This window comes from Emydura macquarii, unplaced genomic scaffold (assembly GCF_026122565.2).
Source record: "Emydura macquarii macquarii isolate MOO-44397 ecotype Brisbane River unplaced genomic scaffold, CSIRO-AGI_Emac_v2 contig_2422, whole genome shotgun sequence".
NCBI lineage: Eukaryota > Metazoa > Chordata > Testudines > Chelidae > Emydura > Emydura macquarii.
Genome location: NW_027132559.1, coordinates 20,484,222 through 20,506,302, shown reverse-complemented (window position 1 = coordinate 20,506,302; position 22,081 = coordinate 20,484,222). Strand labels below are relative to the sequence as shown.

The 22,081-nt window shown below is 39.8% G+C and overlaps 1 protein-coding gene across 1 annotated transcript in view; it reads left to right on the top strand.

Moving 5' to 3' along the window:
• Positions 1-22,081, top strand: part of DNAH11 (dynein axonemal heavy chain 11) — a 261,889-nt gene that overhangs the window by 101,632 nt on the left and 138,176 nt on the right. The window contains 6 exon segments of the mRNA XM_067562084.1: positions 542-692; positions 2,931-3,062; positions 4,480-4,653; positions 7,106-7,310; positions 12,937-13,102; positions 20,313-20,415. Of these exon segments, the coding sequence (XP_067418185.1) occupies positions 542-692; positions 2,931-3,062; positions 4,480-4,653; positions 7,106-7,310; positions 12,937-13,102; positions 20,313-20,415 (931 nt within the window).

Genomic DNA, 22,081 nt, shown 5'->3' with positions numbered 1-22,081 from the left:
CAATACAAAACCAGGGTCACCCAGTGAAATTTAATAGGCAGCAGGTTTGATACGAAAAAGATGAAGTACTTTTTCACACAATGCACAACTAACCTGTGTAACTCATTGCCATGGGATGTTGTGATGGCCAAAAGCATTACTGGCCTCAAAAAAGGACTGGATAAGTTCATGGAGGATAGGTCCATGAATGGCCATTAACCAAGATGGTCAGAGACACAACTTCATGTGCTGGGCGACCCTAAACCTCCAACTACCAGAAGCTGGGAGTGGAAGATGGGGCACATCACTTCATAATTGCCCTGTTCTGAACCATTTCCTTGAAGCTCTGACTGGTTCTTATGGTGCTGGCAACACTTGTGTACCATTCTAAGCATCACTGTGTGTGGACATGAGATATGTAACAAATGTATAGTATTGCAAGTGCCTGACGCGTCTCTAATCTCTGCAAAGCTAGCATGTGTTGGAAGTCAGAGTAGAAGAATTTCCTCCATTATGGACTTCTGCTCTACAAAATTTGGTATCTTTTTATTTTGTTTTGCAGGTATGTTGCCAGTTGGATAGAAACAAGAAGTCACCAATCTGAAAAAACTAATTTAACTATCCTCTTTGATAAATATGTGCCTCCGTGCTTAGATCAGCTTAGAACAAGCTTTAAAACTATTACCCCTATTCCTGAGAATAGTATGGTTCAGGTATGCATTAGAATTATATTAAAATATAAGTCAGAAACTATAGATAACAAAATTCCTGAAACCTATATTGAATATGTAGTCTTATTTTTGGTACATATGAAGGCAAGCTGTTAAAATAGGTGTGCATCTGAAAAAGTGTGTAAAGTTAATAGGTTCTAAGTTTACTTTACAGAAAAATAGTAAAAAATGGACACATTTTTGCAGCCCTGCCTCCTTCTGTGATTACTGGGAATGGGAAAGGAAGCAGGGGTCCAAAGATGTCCTCCTACTGGAGTCCACTGTAACAAGAAGAACTATTTAGGGGTTGAGACACAGGACTGAGATCCAGGACATCTGAGTTCTAATCTTGCCCCTGCCACGGAATTCCTGTGTGACCTTGGGCAAGTCACTTAATCTGTCTGTGCTTCCATTCTGCATCTCTAAAATGGGGATAATAGTTCCAACCTCACAGGGGTGTTGACAAATTCATCAACCTTTGTGAGATGCTAAAATACCGTAGTGATGAGGGCAATATAAACACTTACAAAAAGAGAAAAATCTAGTTTGTTGGTGTCTAGCAAATACGACATTGATACCAGTTATTGAATGAGAGAGGATAAAACAAAACACCGAACAGCTGTTTTCTTCACTAAACACCAGTCAGTCAGCACACACAGCTTCTGATACTGCAAATGCTTATGTACATTCTTAATTTTATGCATGTGAGTCATCTTTACTACTCTCAGTGGCAGGGTTCATGTGGAAAAAAAGTATGTGATCATGTAATAAGACTGCATCCCAACATATACACATGCACTTTGTCGTTTTCTGAATTTCAAATCTTTTCTTTGTATCTTTGTCGAGCTGGTTGGAGAAATTTTGACAAAATCATATTCCATCAGTATATGTGGTTCTATTGAAATTGAAATGCTTGGCCAAAATTTTGTTTTGGAAGAAAGTCCAAAAATAAAAAAGTTCTGACAATGTCAAAACATTCCATTTTGACATTTTTGTAACTAAATGCTTCAATTTTTCATTTTGAAACTGCTTTTCATTTAAAAAAAAGTATTTGTATTATATCTTATAAGTTTGCCAAAATTAAACGTTTTTGACACAAAACGAGAACTTTTAGAATTTTACTTTGCAGAGAATTTCAGAATGTTTGGTTTTCACTCCAGTTTGGAATGAAGCCAGGTCTTGAAATCCTTCCTGAAATTGCACCTATTTGTAACCTTAAGGTTGTTTTAATGTAATCTTTCTGCATGCAGTGGTAAATTGATTGCACGATTAGTTTGAAATTATTCTGATTTTAATAATTGTAAAAAGCATAATGAGTTGTACAATATTTATGTTTGTTTCTATATGTTGATACATTTATCTTTAGGAATAATTGGAAAATGTTTCTGAATATCAATTCTTTCTCTGTAGTCTGAATGCTAAATAAGAGATTTCAGATTTGCTCATTGTTTCCAGCAGAGAGGTTCTGTCCTGCCCCACATGGGCTGTCCCTAACTCTTTCCTTTCAAAAGAATGGAATAGATTTCAGTAATGGCAGAATAGGGGGCGGTGTAGATCACTTACTTAAATGTCTTTTATTCTATTCAGAGATTTGAAAATTATATGAGATGTAATCTGGGTGGGTTTTTTACAGTTTTGTACAAAAAGTGTAGACAGGAAAAATATTATAAGCAGAAATATCATGCAGCAAAATACTGTGTCAGAAAGAAACTAAAATGAAAAGATGTTATGAATTCAAAATACAGTAATACATAATATGAGTAGTCATTTTAGCAGTTTAAAGTAACTCATGGATACTTCTACTTTTAGGGGAACTGCCTTTTGGTGTTTGCCCTTTTGGAAGCTATTTTTATTTTGTTATATTTAATTTGCAGTACCTGTATATAAGTAAGGTTTATTCATATGGAGAAGGTTATTGACTGCCCAACTCTTGAATCCTTGTGTAGAGCCAGAGGGTTATTTAGTTTGGTGTAATGTACAAGTGGAGAGGAAAGTACAACTGACAGCACAGTTCTCAGTGGTAAATTTAGCATAGTAAACTTGTCACTACAGTTCCTCATTTTTCCTTCTTTAAATCTTAGCCTCCTTTTCTTGCATTATATAGTCATGATTGCGACATACTTTGGCTTCAGCTCAGTATGTTTATATTGTCCCAGAGACTTAGAGTCGTCATCACTGCCCTCAGGAGCAAGGATTCTAAGATCATACTCTTCACCCACTCCCCCCCCCTTTTTTTTTAAGACCCTTTGTTCCTTGTTGGATTGTTTGATGACCCCGGAAAATGTGCCACCTGACTGCCCAAGAGAGGTCTATGAGATCTATTTTGTCTTCGCGTGTGTTTGGGCATTTGGAGGTGCACTCTTTCAAGATCAGGTATGCTAGAGAGCAGTTCACATAACCAAATTATTTTGCTTATGCGTTAGAGAAGTATGGGGCAAAATTGTCTCTCTTCAGCCAGGAGTAGTGGTAGGGGAGAGCAGAGATACACTGGCCGGGTGGGTTCTCCCGGAGATGCTGTATCTGAGGCAGGCATGATGCATCTGAAACCCAGAGCAGTCCTTATTTGTTATTAGGTATTGTCATGCCTAGGAGCCTCAGTCATGGACTAAGAGCCCATTGTGCTAGGGACTGTACAAACAGAGAACAAAAAGAATGCCCCTTCCCCAAAAACTGTCCTCTTTGAAGGGCAGGACAAGCACACCCCTCACATCAGCTTAGCTCTGGTGGCAGATAACTATGACCCAACTTACAATTTTCATCCTGGCTCTCTGTGTGTAGGAGGCTAGCACCATTGTCTGCACTAGCCTGGAGCATTAATTGCACTCACAGAGTGCAATGACTGATTCCTGCACCGAGGCAAAAGGGACAGGAGCTGCAAATGCGCTCTAGGACATAGTGATACAAATTTCCTCCTATTGATACCATTCCTGAGACCTTTTGAGAGGATCCATCACATGCTGTGGGTAGCAATGCTCTGTTGGATAATATCCTCAAAAATCTACTTTAGAAGACTACTTTTTGGATCAAGATGTCTGCTGGGTCCTGTAATTTCTGCCAGCAACAGCTCTGTATTAAAAATTAACATGACTGAATTGGCTCCATTTTTAATATAAATAAGTTGCAGCCCCCATAGATGTGTGATGGAGTTTATACATGTTCAAGAGGTAAAGGAAGAACTCACATAGACATTAGGAAGCAGGAAGTGCCCCAGCTGGACTGATAACAGCTGTTATCAAGGCTATCCCATCAGAAGCCTGGGGAAAGATCTTTCCTTGGAAGAAGAGGCTAACCTCAGCAGCTAGTTGGGCCTTAGGGTTCTTTAGAATTCTTTCTACCTGCCCCTGGAAAGTTGTTCCTGGACAGTAAAGAAAAACAGCAAAGGCATGGTTGAAGCGATTTAGCCCTCTACTCTCATTACTATTTAAATTTGAGTTACACTTAACTGCTTACTTTTTGGAAGTGGGGTGGGATATGGGGAAGGTGGGTGGGTTTAATTTGGAGGGCTCCTGATTTCAGCCTTTAAAGGAATTGTATAAACTCAGCATCAGCCGCTTCAATCAGAAGGTCCACATGCCTTCAGTTAAACACAATTAGAGTGCCTTTGATTACTACTATTGCATTTCAGTGTTATAAACAATCATCAAATTTGTGTGCGCTTGCAGTGTTGGTTTTGAGTCTTTTTATAAGCATCTGTATTTACATGTTCTAAGAACTTCATGCTGTAAACATAACAGTAAACCATAATAATTTAAAGAACTAAATAACCAATCAATTGTAATATTTTTAATAGCTGTCAAATCATCAAGCTGAATTCAGCCACTGGTGGCTCAAGGAGATGAAAGCAGTGAAGTTTCCATCCCAGGGTACAATTTTTGATTATTATCTTGACCCAAAGACTAGGAAATTCTTGCCTTGGACGGATAAAGTTCCAAAATTTGATACGGATCCAGAAACACCTTTACAGGTACAATATACGTGTGCTGAAGGCATGCATGAATGAGCACTGTTTTTTTTTAAATTTTTATTATTGATTTGAATATCCTCTTTGATGCCTGAAAATAACATTCTCCAAATATAAGTATTTGGGTAGATCTTTATTATTGGGTCCATAGTCCTATATCTGAGTGACTTGGGGATAATAATAACACTTAGCACTTACATACTGCTTTACAATATAAAAGCACTGCACAAACACAAATTAGTTGACACAATGCCCCGTGAAATAATACCTCCCACCCCAGTTTGATAGCAAACCATTGATAACTACTCTTTGAGTACAGTGCAAAGAAAGACCGTACTCAGAGTAGTTATCAATGGTTCACTGTCAAAGTGGAGGGAAATATTTAGTGGGGTCCCACAGAGCTCTGTCCTGTATATGGAACTATTCAATATATTCATTAATGTTTTGGATAATGGAGTGGAGAGTATGCTTATAAAATTTGTGGATGACACCAAGCTGGAAGAGGTTGCTAACACTTTGGAGGACAGAATTAGAATTCAAAGCCACCTTGACAAATTAGAGAATTGGTCTGAAATCAAGAAGATGGAACTGAATATAGGACAAGTGCAAAGTGCTACACTAAAGAAATTAAAATGCACAGCTACAAAATGGGGAAGAACTGGTAAGTGGTAGTACAGCTGTAAAATATCTGAGGGTTATAGTGAGTCACAAATTGAATATGAGTCAGCAATGTGATTCAGTTGTGATAAAGGCTAATGTAATTCTGGGGTGTATTAACAGGAGTTTTGTACATAAGACATGAGAGGTAATTGTCCCACTCTACTCATCACTGGTGAGGCTTCAGCTGGAGTACTGTGTTCAGTACAGAATACCCCATTTTAAGGAAGATGTGGACAGACTGGAGATGCTTCAGAGGAGACTAACAAAAATGATTAAAGGTTTAGAAAACCTGACCTATGAGAAAAGGTTAAAACAATGGTTATGTTTAGTGTTGAGAAAAAAAGACCAAGCAGTCTTCAACTACGTTAAGGGCTATTATAAAGAGGAGGATGATCAATTGTTCTCCATTTCCAGCGAGGTAGGACAAAAAGTAATGGACATAATCTGCAACTGGGAGATTTAGGTTAGATATTATGAAAAACTTTCGAATTACGAGTATAGAGAAGCTCTGGAATAGACTGCCAAGTGAATTGGGGAAATCCCTATCATTGAAGGCTTTTAAGAACAGGTTAGACAAACATCTGTAAGAAGTTGTCTAGGTGTAACTGATCCTGCCTCACCACAGGGGGCTGGTCTTGATGACCTCGTGAGGTCTCTTCCAGCCCTATAGTTGTGTAATTCTATGATAGTGGCAGATTTATAATTATCACACCACAACTGTAACCCCTCCCCTCCCCAACCTTCTGCACATACTCTTTTGTCAACTACTTTCTCTCAACACTAATAGTTATGGATAGCTGGTGTGGTTGGAAGGAGTAGATTTGATTCAGGGTGTGATGGAAAGCTGGCATTCCTAAAAGATTAGAGTTAAGGTTGTGGTGGATGGTTTGTGGTGTATATATAGTTGTGTTTGTGATAAGGTGTGTGCCTATGGATGGAGGAGTAGAAAGCATGTACTACTAGTTATCTTAACTTTTAATTTCCTTATTTTGTGTGGTTTTATATCAGATATGTTATATGTGCAGCAATCTCAAATGCATCACAACAGTTTTTTTGTGTATTAATTTCCTAAGGGTCTTTTAAATGCCTAAATGAAAGTAGGATTTTTATGAGGCAGGGTGGACATGTGGGGAAATAGAAGTGTGCTGCTGCTGCTGCTGAAAAACATTTTAAGCTAGTAGCAGTCACATATAAAACCTTCTTTGTTGTAGGATAAAGTCTGACAGAAAAGTGTAGCTCCTGGAGGGGGAGAAAAAAGGGGGATTATCTAGCAGAGAATCTTTTATGGGCTCATGGTGCAGAAAGCTTATCCATTGGCAACCAATAGAACATAAGCTTTCCATTATGATGAATAACAGTGAAAAATTAATATAACTCCAAATGAAAAAAAAAACCTTACCCATTGCATCAAATCTATTCAACATCCACCTTTCTACAAATTTTGTGTAGTGTTTTTTAACATTGGCTTTCCATCGATAGATTTCAGCTAGAGTCCAATTTCAAAGACTTCCTATTAAAATTATGAAAATAAATAAAAAAGTATTCAGAACATTCAAAGGGCATAAAAATTACCCCTGTGTGACATTTCACATCAATAATCTGCTTACATTTAGAGAAAAACAGAAAGTTACGTCCCATTTTAAGCCTTTTTAAAATTCAACCCAAGCTATATATATGGGGCCACGACCAGATATCTACATATATATATTTTTTTAAACTGAAAAGATCACTTAAGTGTCATATTAATTTAAGCAAGAAATAAAAACTGTTGCTACTCTTTCTCTTGATGTTTTAGGCAGTCCTTGTTCACACATCTGAGACCACACGTCTCAGATACTTTACTGACTTGCTGCTGGAGAAAGGTAAACCAGTGATGCTTGTTGGAAATGCAGGAGTAGGAAAAACAGTATTTGTAGGGGATAGACTTGCTGCTCTCTCTGATGACTACACGATGTCTAATATTCCCTTCAACTACTACACTACATCGTCGGTGCTACAAAGTAAGTCCTTCATAAATATCAAAATATAGGAAACCTGCATAATTCTTTTGGTGACGGAGACCAGAATTCAACCACGGATGCCTATATGCTTATTAAGCTATTGTATACCTACAAAGTGCCTGGCTGATAAAGTAGTGTCTCTTTTTTCTAACCAAATTGTCTGTCATGAATTATGTATTTCAGGATGAATGATGTGTTAAAACTTACATAAATATATATTTATAAAGTTGTTGTTAAGTGATTTAGCTCCTCAGAAGGCCTAATGTGGATGAGTCACTTCAAGTAATTGGTTATTTGAAGCCAGAAGGATAGAAGTTGTCTGAGTAATAGGGTTCCATTTCTCTGGCTTTGACAATGGTCAGCATTTACCAGATGGAAATTCATTAGGAAGAATTTTCCAGAACTGCTGCCTCAAATTATCATTGGATAACATGGCAGTGAAATATTTATGAGTGTAGAGAGGTTAGAGAAAGGAAAGAATTTTGACTAGATACATTAAAATTGTGTGTCCAGTAGTTGGGTCTCATGTTACAACTCTGAGTGGCACCAATCTAGCATGGCATGGAAGGCCATTAGAATGAATCTTTAGTGTTAAAACAAATGAGTCCTGAAGAGCACCAAGTTATGTTTGAATATTTTCTTTAAAATCTAGCAAATGCAAATATAAAAATGCCCTGAAACTTTAGCAGTGCTCTGCTTTTTGACAATTGTTTTGAATGATGAACAGGAGAAATCAGACATTCTTTAGAAAATTCACCGTATCTGCCCATTTCTTCTTCCTCTTTTCTTGAGTAGTATAACACAAGAAGAGTACAGCTATTAATGGATGTGCTGCTTATAGCCCTTCTCTCTTTTCTAGAGAACATGAACTGGGATGATATATTTACTTAGGAAAGAGATGAGCTGCATCATTCACTTTACACAGCTGTGAAAAGCATTAAAGAGAAGTTAATAGCTGATTTTTTATCATTTCACACTAAGATAAAAGAAAAGGTTTTTCCCTCTTTTAGAAACTTCATCAGCATTAGAGTCAACGGGGTAAAAATTTCAAAAATGCCTAAGTCACCTCATCTAGACTTTCAGTGAAAATTCTCCTCACTGTCTGTTACTGCCAATGGGCCGGATTATCACTAGGATCTTAAGAACCTTCAATGAGTCTTATTTTCTCATTGATTTTACCCAGGTGTTCTCCTGACTTCTGTTGATTACTTCTGTACCAAAGCCAGCCAAACAACTAAGTTATTTTTCAGTTAACCTTGTTTCTTACTTTACTGTTCTCTGAAATATTCCTAAATGCGAGTTAACATAGAACCCTAAGATGAATGTACTTTTCTGAAAGAGCAGGATGGAGAGATTTGACAGTCCCCCACCCAACCCCCACTGGGCAGATCCTCAGCTGGTGTAAATTGTCATAGCTCCTCTAATGGAGGATCTGCCCCTCAAAGTGTCAGATATCTTTGTCTCATTGGGATTTGTTTAGCAAACAATTGCCATTTGCAGCAGAAAACCATGAAAGAGGTACTAAAACACACAGGCATAACACTTTCCTTTGTAAACAGATTCAGATGAAAGGAACTCCTAGGCAACTGCTGCTGAAGGCTGTGTATTCTTTAGGGAGGGGAGGGGGGACTTCTTAAGTAAACTAAATACTTAGTCACCCTCACAAGTGTTTACTTTGTGAGTTTCCAACACCAGTCATTAATACTACAGCAATTAGTCTGCATCAATAGGTGTTGTCATGAAATTAAAACTCCTGTTCTGTATAAATTTAAAGGGATTTGGACTCATAAAAGTTCATTATAAACTAGGCAAATGCCTTCAGATTTTAAATAACCATTTGAAAACATCCATCAGTCTTGTTTTTAAGAAATTTAAAAAAGGAATGTAAAATAAACAAGCACCTCCATGACTTATCTAGAGATCTGCAGTCTCTAATGTTGTTCTAAAGTCAAGTGCCCCATGTTGCAAATGCTCTACCAGTTACCTCTCAAAATTAAACTAAGGGACAATTTGCTTCAATCCCACAACTAATCTCAGTTATTGAAGTATCATATGACAGGTATGGAAACAAGTTTACTTTAATTTTCAGCAACATGTGATCCCTTTTGCAACCAGCTGTGAATTCAATTCTTTCACACATGCCCAGAATATTGTTGTCTCTTTTGTGATTTCTGGTCTTGGTTAGAGCTGCGTTTTTTCATATACAAAACATTGAAGTAATTTACTGTCTGCAGTAATTCATTGTCTATCTGTCTTGTGTTACTATTGCAAACAATTATTTATGGTCGTGAACCATACAATTGCTGGAAATTAAGATTTTGCAAAGCTGCCTAGAGAATTGGAACACCTAGTTTCCATTCATTTTAATGGGACCTGGGCATCCAAATTCCCTAAGCAACTTTGAAAAATCTCAGCTTAAAGGCCACATAAAGTGGAACGTATTTTTAAAATCTTCCCTAGCATACCTTTTCTCTCAAATGGCAAGCTTTGACCTTAGTGGTTTTGGAGCAGAAGGCCAGAAGCATCACAATTACAGCAGACTTCTCCCAAACCCAGGATTATATAGCTGTAAAAATTCTGAGGTTCCTCTGCATCTCAGGTTTATCCTTCAGTGAACCTCAGTTGTTGTTTCTTCACATCTTACCTCCCACACTCAGCAGCCATCTTTCTAGCTAAACTTGACTACATGGGGTTCCCTTGGGACCTCATCGCCACATTTCCTGAATTTGCTAGAAGAATCACTGTTGACAGACGTGCGGCACTTCCTCCCCTGTGCCAAGAAACTAAGTGAGCTAAATCCGGGATGCATTATCTCCTGCTGGAAACTGTAGTAAGTGACTTATTTGTGAGGGGTTTTTTTTTCCAAGCTGTTTATTTAAGAAACAAAATGAACTAATATAAGTCAGAACCATGATAATATCAAACACCCACACATAGGCACATTGGATTCATGTGTTCCTGTACAAACATAGTTAGTTTATTTGTTATTTTAGTTTTATTTATTAACTCATCATTCATGCTTGTATGCATTGAAAAAGTTTAATGTTTCCCAAAAGGAATAGCAAATAAACTACTATAATGGTTATATTGCTAATATGTTCCAATTATTAACAAACATGTTCCACTGTTTTCATAGGAGATGGTTCTGTGAATACCGTATTTCCCCATGTATAAGACGCACCTTTTTTCGAAAAATTTGGGGTCTAAAAACTGGTCTTATACAGTGGTTGTAGATTTTTTTACCGTAATACATTTTTTTTCAAATTTCGGGCCCCAAAATTAAGGTGCGTCTTATACATGGGAGCATCTTATACATGGGGAAATATGGTACATTACAACTTTAGTATGCAAAAAAATGTTTTTAAAATTCCAAAGATGATTTTTTTTAATAGTCCAGATCATTTTATTATGAGAAAGTCTGATGTCAAAACTGGTTAGATTATAGGAATGCTTTCCCAGATGCTTTGAGAAGCTTATCAGTAATGACACCGTGGGCTAGATTGACAAAGAAATATAAGCCTTGTGTAAATCCCAGGGATTTGCCTAGACAAGCACTGGGATTCACAAAGCCTGAATTTGGCGCCTAGTCTACCTATACAAAGAATAGGGAGAGATAGGCGACTCAGAATGGGATTTACAAAAGCCAGCAAGCTAGGTGGCTCCTTGCCTAAAATAGCTTAAGGGAGATGCCAAGCTGGGGGAGGAAGGGGGGGAGATGCTAAAACCCACCCCCTCCGAGATAGGTGCCTAAATCCAGACTCCAGAAAGACTCCTCCCTCCACTTGGGATTCTCAGCTGCAAAAACTCTTTCTTGGCATTAGGCACCCTTTTGACAAGAAGCTAAGGGTGTTGGGGGGGGGGAGCAAAGAGGAAGAGGAGTTTCCTCATAAATTTCAGTCCCATGGTTGGAGTATCCACTGCTACCTCTCAGTTGAATAAACACTAGCTATTGGGTTGTGGGATATTCTGATGTGGGGCTCCCGCAGTCTCTTTTGTTGAAGCTGTTCCTCGGTAAATAAATGGTTAAATAATCATTGGCTCATGGGGTATTGAATCCTCGATCTAGCCACCAGACTACAGAGTCATTCTCTCCCTCCCCCCTCAAAATGGTGAAGCTGCTCCTATGTGGATAAATAATGAAAAAATTATTTGGCCCAGAGAGACGGGAAGCATGAGAAACAAGTTTAGGCACCTTCAGGATTTGGGGGCAGCTGAGTGGGGGCTCTGTGAATCCCAATGGAGCCTGGATCTGGGATTTAGGCACCTAAAGTGACAGTTAGGCACCTCAGTCCTTTTGTAAATCTAGCCCTATCTCCTTAGGGAATGCTGCTAAAATCAGATGAATTATTATAGATTTTTAAACTCATTTTACTATGAAGTATATTTATTAAAATGACTTTGCACAATCCAAGATTTTGCTTTTCCATTTTAAAAGGTTATTTTATTACCTTTATTACAAAGCTGCTTACATTTAACTCAGGTGTATGAATGATTAGATTTTCCATCTTGTACATAATTCTTTTTTTGTGTGTGTGTCTCCCTCACCTATCAATTACATGGTCTAAGTATCCACCAAAGAGCTTTAACCTGCTTGCATCCTTTTCTACTGCAGTGGCTTCCCAGCAGCAGGTTTGCGTTGGATATTTGATTTGAACAGGCTTCAGACTTAATGGTATAAGGAGGAAAATATTATGGTGCCTTCAGCCAGACGATCACAATGCACTTTACATACATTAATGAATTAAGCTTCTAAGGTTAATGATGCTGCTTTTCACTAAGAAACGTAAATGTTGTGAAAATGAAAGAGAACTATCACACTCTGGCTTAGTTTGCTGGCTAATGTTATGTTATGCTCATGGCTTACAAACAGATAAGTTAGATAAAAACCAAAATACTCTTTTAGGAAGGTTGCAGTGTAACACTACTTTTATTCTTAGAATCTAGAATTTTAACACACACAACCAAAAACAGAGAGAGGGAAACCAAGCTGCTCCTTAAGGCAGAGAGGAGCAACTCACCCTACCTTGCTCTTAGCTGGCTCTTTCCAGACTGTGAATATATGCTTTCCTACAGAGCACCCTAAGCCTGCAAGCAGGACTAGGAAATACTTTAATTTTTTTAAGGGAACAGTCTACAATTCTAATACACCTTTCAAATACACCACAACTAGTTGTTGGTTTGTTTGTTTTGTCAACTTCATGTTCTTTCCAGTAGACCTCTTGGAAAATTTGCTTTTATGCTGTGATCCTATAAAATGATGTGCACAGGAGTATGCATCCTGTGCTTGCGCAGAGCCTCATTGACTTCAATTAGTCTCTGTAAAAGGTGCAGGAGTCTGCCCACATACAACACTTCACATGGCTGGGACCTAATGGCCAGGTTTCTAAAGGTACGTAGGCACCTAAAGAGGTGGATTGGCTCTTTTGACAATCTCATTAGGTGCCTAAGTGCCTAACTCCCCTTGAAATCAACTAGCTGCATTTGAAAATCCCACCTAGGCAATCTTTAAAAATCTGGCCTTAAGTGATTTAATTTTGCCCTAAGTGAATTAATTATGCATTCTGGATTTAGTCTCTGCACTGTTTGAGTATCATAACTCTTTGTCATATACTTCATAACATTTTAGAGATTCTTGAGAAAACCCTAGAGAAAAAAGCTGGCTGTAACTATGGCCCTGTAGGAAACAAGAAGTTGATTTATTTTATTGATGATATGAACATGCCTGAAGTGGACGTGTATGGAACCATTCAACCTCACACACTGATTCGACAGCACATAGACTATGGACATTGGTAAGCAATTACTTGTTGTTTTATGCTAAATCAAAATATGATTGTTATGGGCTAAAATCTGTAACCATTCTTCCCATGCCAACCCCCCACCCCCACTTCCAATAAAGAATTAGCACAAATTTTAGACTTGTAATTTAATTTTACTTTATTTCCCATAGAGCAGGGAAATTGTTTCATTATTGTGATGGTTATAGTGGCAGAATTGGGAACAAAGGAATATGCATAATACGCTAGCTGTGGAGGAAATTTCTTAACTCCAGGCAATCATTGGATGGACTGTTCTAAAGCATGAGGATTGATATCTCTTGAAAATGTTTGTCCGTGCTTGTGTAATTGCAGATGATACTTTTGTTGTTCATATAAATGTCTATTGTTTTTATAACATCTTATTATACTCATTGCCCTGATAATATCTTGAGTTCCGTAGGGTGACTATAATAACTAACCACCTAAATTTATTTCACTCAGTTCTTTAACTTAATTGGTAGAACACTGATTCGAATTCTTGTAAACCCTTCATTAAATTCTGCTTTCCTCCATTTTCTGCAATATTCATTAAAACTGCTTTGATAAGTTCTAAGCTGAGTTCTAGAATTAGAGGTGGGAACATCTAAAAAGTGTTTCGGACCTTTAATTATCTAACAATTGTATTGTGGTTGTGCCTAGGAACCACAGTCATGGCCCACGATCCCATTGTGCTAGGTGTGCTGTACACACATAGAACAAATAGTCCCTGACCTGAAGAACTTAACTCAAGATATCATGAGTGTCTAATTACAGAATACCATTTCAAAAATCAAGATCAGGATAATCCAAAATTAAAGGAAAATCTAATGTCTTCTTGCACTGTTCTTTCAGAAAATCTTTCCTTGTCTCACTGGGACAGGCTTAGTTTTGCCCTTTACTTCTTTCATGTAGGAGGGTACCTTAAGTTAATTGTTCCTATTGCTGATTGACTTACCAGAGACACCCAGAGAGTGCTCTTCTCTATTGTATCTGACCTGAGTGAGGAGGGAGCAAGTGAACTAACAAATGAACATACCAACATTCAGCTGGAAAGCTATGCCAGGACACACACACAAGCCTATATAGTTTGGCAGTATTGAAAGAGTTAATGTGCCATCTCAATTCCTTCTCCTTTACCATGTGTTCACTTTTTTCATGTATTTACATTTTGAATGTTTTGTTCTGTCTCCGTAAAAGGGAATTAGGGACAAATGTCCCTATGGAGCTACACAGCACAGGGAAGCTTGGTGATGGCCTGTGTCTCTCTTCTCTTCCCTGTTGCATGTTTTTTACAAGGATCCTCATCACAGCTGGGACTGGGATGAGGCATTAGTATCTGTGCTGTTCCCATGTCTCTTAAGGTAGATTCAGTTTAACTCCGTAAAGGACATAGAGGAAATATAATGTACTAGAAATGACATCTGATGTCTTCTGAATATCTTCAGATGTTCAGGGGAAAAGACAGGCAGAGAGGAAAGTGACCATTGAAGTCTGAGGTATCACTAATTCCATGGACTCAATTAGCTCCAACTGAGGAAGCTAATACTCTTTAGAGCTTCTTGCCCCGGGTAATAAATTGCCCTACCTTTAAATCTTTTTTTAGAAAAGGTTCCTTGTTTCTGATTTAAATGTTATGAACATTTAGGGTTGCCAACTTTCTAATATTTAAAAACCAGACACTCTAGCAGGAGTACCACAACCTCCTCTGGTCCCTGTGGCCTTGTCCCTGTTCAACAACTAGAGCACTGTCATGGATGGGTATCAACTGTTCAGGAAGATCAGGCAGGGGAGAAAAGGTAAAGGAGTCGCACTGTATGTAAAAAAGCAGTATGATGCTCAGAGCTCCTGTATGAAACTGGAGAAAAGCCTGTTGAGAGTCTCTGGGTTAAATTTAGAGGCAAGAACAACAATGGTGATGTCATGGTGGGCATTAATCACCCTGACATCTGCTGGGAGAGCAATACAGCAGAGCACAGACAATCCAGGAAGTTTTTGGAAAGTTTTGCGGACAACTTCCTGGTACAAGTGCTGGAGGAACCTACAAGGGGCCGTGCTCTTTTTGACCTGCTGCTCACAAACTGGGAAGAATTGGTAGGGGAAGTAGAAGTGGGTGGTAACCTGGGATGAGATGGTCGAGTTCAGGATCCTGACAAAAGGAAGAAAGGAGAATAGTAGGATATGGATCCTGAACTTCAGAAAAGCAGTCTTTGACTCCCTCAGGGAGCTGATAGGCAGGATCCCTTGGGAGGCTAATATGAGGGAGAAAGGAGTCCAAGAGAGATGGCTGTATTTTAAAGAAACCTTACTGAGGGCACAGGAACAAATCATCCCGATGTGCAGAAAGAATAGCAAATATGGTAGGTGACCAGCTTGGCTTAACAAAGAAGTCTTCGGTGAGCTTAAACACAGAAAGGAAGCTTACAAGAAGTGGAAGCTTGGTCAGATGACTAGGGAATAGTATAAAAATACTGCTCAAGCATGCAGGAGTGAAATCAGGAAGGCCAAAGCACAATTGGAGTTGCAGCTAGCAAGGTATGTGAAGGGTAACAAAAAGGGTTTCTACATGTATGTTAGTAACAAGAAGAAGGTCAGGGAAAGTGTGGGCCCCTTACAGAATGGGGGTGGCAATCTCATGACAAATGATGTGGAAAAAGCTGAAGTCCTCAATGCTTTTTTTTGCCTCTGTCTTCACAGACAGCTCCCAGACTACTGCACTGGGCAGCACAGAATGGGGAGGAGGTGAGCTTCCCTCAGTGCTGAAAGAACAGGTTCAGGACTATTTAGAAAGGCTGAACATGCAAAAGTCCATAGGTTTGGATGCAATGCATCCGAGAGTGCTTAGGGAGTTGGCTGATATGAGTGCAGAGCCATTGGCCATTATCTTTGAAAACTCATGGTGATTGGGGAAGGTCCAGGATGATTGGAAAAAGGTAAATATAGTGCCCATCTTCAAAAAATGGAAGAAGAAGGATCCAGGAAACTTCAGACCGGTCAGCCTCACCTTAGTCCCTGGAAAAATCATGGAGCAGGTCTTCAAGGAATCCATTTTAAGGCACTTGGAAGAGAGGAAGGTGATCAAGAACAGTCAGCATGGATTCACCAAGGGCAAGTCATGTCTGACAAACCTGATTGCCTTCTATGGTGAAGTGACTGGCTCTATGGATGTAGAGAAAGCAGTGAATGTGGTATACCTTGACGTTAGCAAAACTTTTGATATGGTCTCCCACAATATTCTTATCAGCAAGTTAAAGAAGTATGGGTTGGATGAATGGACTATAAGATGGATAGAAGTTGGCTAGGTCATCAGGCTTAGTGGGTGGTGTTCAACTGCTCGATGTCTAGTTGGCACCTGGTAATGAGCAGAGTGCCCCAGGGGTCAGTGCAGAGGTCGGTTTTTGTTCAACATCTTCATTAATGATCTGGAGGATAGGGTGGATTGCACCCTCAGCAATTTTGCAGAGGACACTAAACTGGGGGGAGTGGTAACTACCCTGGAAGGTAGGTATAGGATACAGTGACCTAGACAAATTGGAGGATTAGGCCAAAAGAAATCTGATGAGGTTCAACAAGGACAAGTGCAGAGTTCTCCACTTAGGACAGAAGAATCCCATGCACTGCTACAGACTGAGGACCAACTGGTTAGGCAGCAGTTCTGCAGAAAAGGACCTTGAGGTTACAGTGAACAAGAAGCTGGATATGAGTCAACAGTGTGCCCTTATTGCATATTGGGCTGCATTAGTAGGAACGTTGCCAGCAGATTGAGGGAAGTGATTATTCCCCTCTATTCAGCACTGGTGAGACCTCATTGGAGTACTGTGTCCAATTTTGGGCCCCGCACTAAGAAAGGATGTGGACAAATTGGAAAGAGTCCAGCGGAGGGCAACAAAAATTATTAGGGGGCTGGAGTGCATGACTTATGAGGAGAGGCTGAGAGAACTAGACTTTTGTTTAGTCTTCAGAGGGACAGAATGATGGGGGATTTGATAGCAGCCTTTAACTACCTGAAAGGGGGTTCCAGGGAGGATGGAGCTAGGCTGTTCTCATTGGTGATAGATGACAGAAGTAAGAGCAATGGTCTCAAGTTGCAGTTGGGGAGGTGTAGGTTGGATATTAGGAAAAACTTTTTCTCTGGGAGGGTGGTGAAGCACTGGAATGGGTTACCTAGGGAAGTGGTGGATTCTCCATCCTTAGAGGATGGAGGATTCTTATAGGATCCTTAGAGGCCCGGCTTGACAAAGCCCTGGCTGGGATGATTTAGTTGAGGTTGGTCCTGCTTTGAGCAGGGGGTTGGAGTGGATGACCTCCTGAGGTCCCTTCCAACTCTAATCTTTTACGATTCTATGATTCCCCTTCTCACCTCCCACCATCGCTTGTTGCTCTTCCCCTCTTCCCTCTTCTGCCTCAGTCGGCAGAGACTTGCCTGTGCAGCCAGGGCTGGGAGCTGCAGTCACCCCACGCAAGTAGGAGGTGGCCCTTGCTGAGTAGAGGCTGGCCAGGGTGATGACCTGGTACCTCCCCACCTCCCCCATCCGCAATAACTGGACCTTTGATGTCCAGTTAGTAGATCTGACCGAACACTGTCAGGTCACCTTTTCAACCAGATTTTTTGGTTGAAAACCAGGCATCTGGCCACCCTATGAATGTACAAAACTACTGAAACTATCTTCTTTAAACTTGGCTTGATATTTTTTAAAGTCTCAGTTCTATAGAACAAACTGAGTTAGGAGAAAGTTGACTCAATAGTTTTAAAGTTTTTAATATGTATATTTGGTAAATTAATCCTAAACCAGAGTGTACTTATTTGAGTTCTGATCAGAGTATATGGAGAATATACAATCAGATGCTTAGGTAATTCCAAATGACTGCACTGAATTTCTTCAAACTTCAAAAACACCACCCACACCCCTTTTGGCATGAGACCAAACATGAAAAATTTCAGCCCAAAAGAAATTTGGTAGTGGTAATGAGGAGCTGAAAAAGGAGGCTTAGAATGCAAGTTGATATTCTACATTAACTCTGGTGACATGCTATATATACCCACTCTAATTAGTGTGGATATATCTATCTGTGTCTGTCTTATTTAGGGCTTGATTCTGGAAAGCACTCAGAACTGTGTCCTCAGTCCAGCAAAGCACTTAAGCTCATGAATGTGAGTAGTCCCACTGATTTAAATGAGACTACTTGTGCTTAAAGTTAGCCCTGATCTACATTTACCTGGAAATTCGGCGGCAGTCAACAGGAGTTACGCAAGCTACACAGAATAGCTTGCGTAACTCCCGTCGACTGCTGGGCTTCCCTTCTGTGCGCTGTCTTCACTGCACTGCGCCGACAAGAACCATGTTCCCGTTGACGCAGCGCTATGCCATTTGAGGGGGTGGATTTACTGCGTTGACTTCCTGATTGATTGAGCGGGTCTACACTGACTGCTCAATCGATCCAGAAAGATCGATCTGACGGCGGCGACTTCCCTGCCGTCAGTATAGACATACCCTTAGACATGTATGTAAACCCTTGCAGGATCAGGACCTATCTGAGAAATAAGGACAATACATGACTCTGTGATAAGAGGTAAAGGGTTTATTGGCATAAATATGCAATGGCTGCATTACTCATGAGCAGAAAAGCTTATAAGTGTTTTGGTTTGTTTTACTACTTTTAAATTGGTGGCTGCTGGAAGATGCCAGAGCTTTGGAATGTTAATTGTAATCCCAGTGATGATAGATTAATGGGCAGAGTGTAGGTAAGAAGTTCAGAGGAGCAAGTTAATTACAATTTGCCACACTATCATCACCGCATATTGGATGTTTGAATATTGTGCTGTTTATAATGCTTGTATCTAGTGTGATGCATAGAGGTTTGGGCTCAAATTTTCAAAACAGCCCCTCGTTTTGGGTGCTTCAATTTTTGGATGCCTAACTTCAGGTACGTAGTGCCTGATTTTAAGAGGCATGGAGCAGCTGCATCTCCATTGGCCTTCTTTTGAAAATATGAGTGCTTTTCACTTCTAAAAATGAGACCCTAAGTTTTCAAATTTAGGCTATCAAAAATGAAGTTACCCCATGTTAAAGGCCACTTTAAAAAAAAAAAAAAAAAAGTGGCCTAAATGACTGGCCCAGGTCACACAGTGAGTCAATAGCAGAGCCAGGAATAGAATCCAGGTTCCCTGATTCCTTGTCTCATACTCCATCCACGGGACCATGCTGCAAAAACCAAGATGTGGTCTTCTAATCACACCTATTGTCTTTTTTTGCTTTCTCTTAAATACGCTTGACACCTGTTTTCACAGTGCTCCTGCCTATGGAACAACTTCTCTTTTCCTATGTACCAAGCATATTTTTGGCTCTATGTCCATGATGAAACCTGCTAATTTTAGCTACTTTTAATTTACACAGTTTCTGGGCATATGTCTACACTGAAGGTGGGAGTGAGCTTGCAGCCTCTGTGTAGACAAACTCCTCGTGGCAGTGGGACTCACTCCAGTGAGTTAAAAATAGCTATGTGGATGTTGCAGCAACAGAGGAGGCTTGGGCTAGCCGTCTGAATTCACGCTTACCATATGTCTTGGGTCCAAGCTTAGGTGGCTAGCCTGCAACTTCACTGGTGCTGCAATGTCCACACAGCTATTTTTAATATGCCAGCGTCACCAGGGTTGGGAGACTCAGTCCCTGCTGCAGTATAGAAATACCAATTATGTTCCCACACTCATTCTACCTCCTTAATTGTACTGTATCTGTCAGGGATGTTCTTGGTTTATTTGGTCTTGCCACAGTTCAGGAGACTGGGCTTGATGACATCTCAAGGTCCCTTCCAGCCCTACATTTCTATAATTCTATAACTTTCTCATTTTGTTTCTACTATATTCTTTATATGTATATAATATATATAAAATATTGTTTCAACATCATCTAAATTAAACATTTTGTTAATATCATTTTGTTGTTTCCAAATAGAATTTTTTCAGCATTTCTGTTCTATGCAAAATTCAGAATTTCAATTTTCATCCTGAGTCAGGATGAAAACAAATTTTGAAATGTCAGAATTTCCATCTTCCTGCTAGTACTAAGCCATGCACACCTATGATGCTCTGACAGTAATTATTAATAATTTTACTATATTTATATACATTTTTACATATTATAATAATGTATATACAATATATATATAATTTTACAATATATTATTATATATATTTACTACCTTCTAGGTATGATAGGCAGAAGTTAACTGTAAAAGAAATACATAATTGCCAATATGTTGCTTGTATGAATCCAACTGCTGGCAGTTTCACTATCAACCCTCGACTCCAGGTATGATTTCAAGTGCTGTAACATAGTAACCCTATATTTATTATTTAGTATGTTAGATATAATGTTTAGAATTTAGCTCTTCATTGCAAAAGACAAACACTAATTTGGACATAGTCATTCTTTTTACCTTGAACTCCCAGTGACACCAATAGGAGCTCTATGCTCACAACCAACAGATTTTATCAAAGTTTTTCTCCGAGTGCTGGTCCCTATGAGTATTCCCTGTGTGTGCGCACATGTGCTCTGTGTGCCTGAAGCCTTAAAAGAGTTTAACAGTGGTGTCTTCTGGTCAGTGCTTTCATCCTGTGCCTCATGCTCCCAATTGAGGACATGAGAGGCAGCTCAGCCCAACCACCTTTCTTGTTCCTTTTTACTGCTCTCAGTCTGGGAGGGAACCATTGTGTGTGTAGCCTTCTAACGTTCCTTTCCGACTTCAACTCTGTAAATAAATTTTAAATAGTTTTTATTAAATAGTTAGCTTAGTTTAGTCTTAGTTAGATAGTTTGGGGATCAGGGTTCCCTCCGCCCTTTGTTCCCCCATGTGTCAGAGCATTTTGTATGTCCAGGACTCCAGGTGTCAAATGCTCTCTGGCCTGCCCTCAGAACTTCTTGGTGAGTGACCTGCATGAGAGCTGCCTGTACTGCCTCGGAGTCACACGTTCCTTCAAAGTGTGATGTCTGCCGCTTCTTTCCCTCTCATACTAAGCAGGAGTTCAGACTCCGTAGGCATCTAATGGAGGTCTCCAGGCAGCCCATTTCCCTCCCGCACCTCATCTTGTTGCTCTGAACCTCCAGTTAGTGCCCCTTCAGCACTGACACTTTCCAGCTTGGAATCCTCCAATAAACCCAAGGACTCCTGAATGGGATATGACGAGGGTAAGGAGAAACCCTCATAAAAAAACACAAATCTTGCACAAGTCCTCTAAGAAAAGGATTGCCTATCTTCTTCCCCCAGTACTGAGTGAAATTCCATGTCCTGCTTTCCATAGAGATTGCCGAGAAGGGTTTAGCCTTAGACCCTGTCAGAGCATGTGGCGCTGGATCCGCTGACAGCATTGTCTTCATCTCCAGTTGAGGTGGTGTCACCAGCCTCTCCTTCTCCCCAGGAGGATTATAGATAATTCTAGGACCTGAGGAGGATCACAGACACCCTTGAGATTCCACTGGAAGAGGTTCAGCATCCCACCCATAAACTGCTGAGCATTCTCCAGGCATTTTGATGAGATGCTTCAGAGCCATCAACCAGTCCATGCACAATTCATCCCTCCCAACCTCCTTTAGTGGTTGCCTGACCCATTTTCTTCTGATGTGGCACTACATCACATTGGAAAAATTGGTCTTAAATATCATGTCAACCGGCCACATAATCAGATTCCTATTTACCTCTTCTCCAAAACCCCTCTTCAGTAACCACTGTCCTCCTGAGAGGATATTCAAACAGGAGATAGCTGCCATAGTCCAGCTAGGGGCTACAAAGCCTATACCTCCCAACACAGAGGGAAATGCTTTTGCTTCAAATACTTCCTAATCCCCAAAAAGAAAGGGGATCAGAGATCCACCCTGGACCTCAGACAGCTGAATGTCTGTCCTAGCTGCTATAATGCCCTCCCTGAATTAAGATGACTGGTTTAAGGCCCTCAATTTGAAGGACGTGTATTTTCATGTA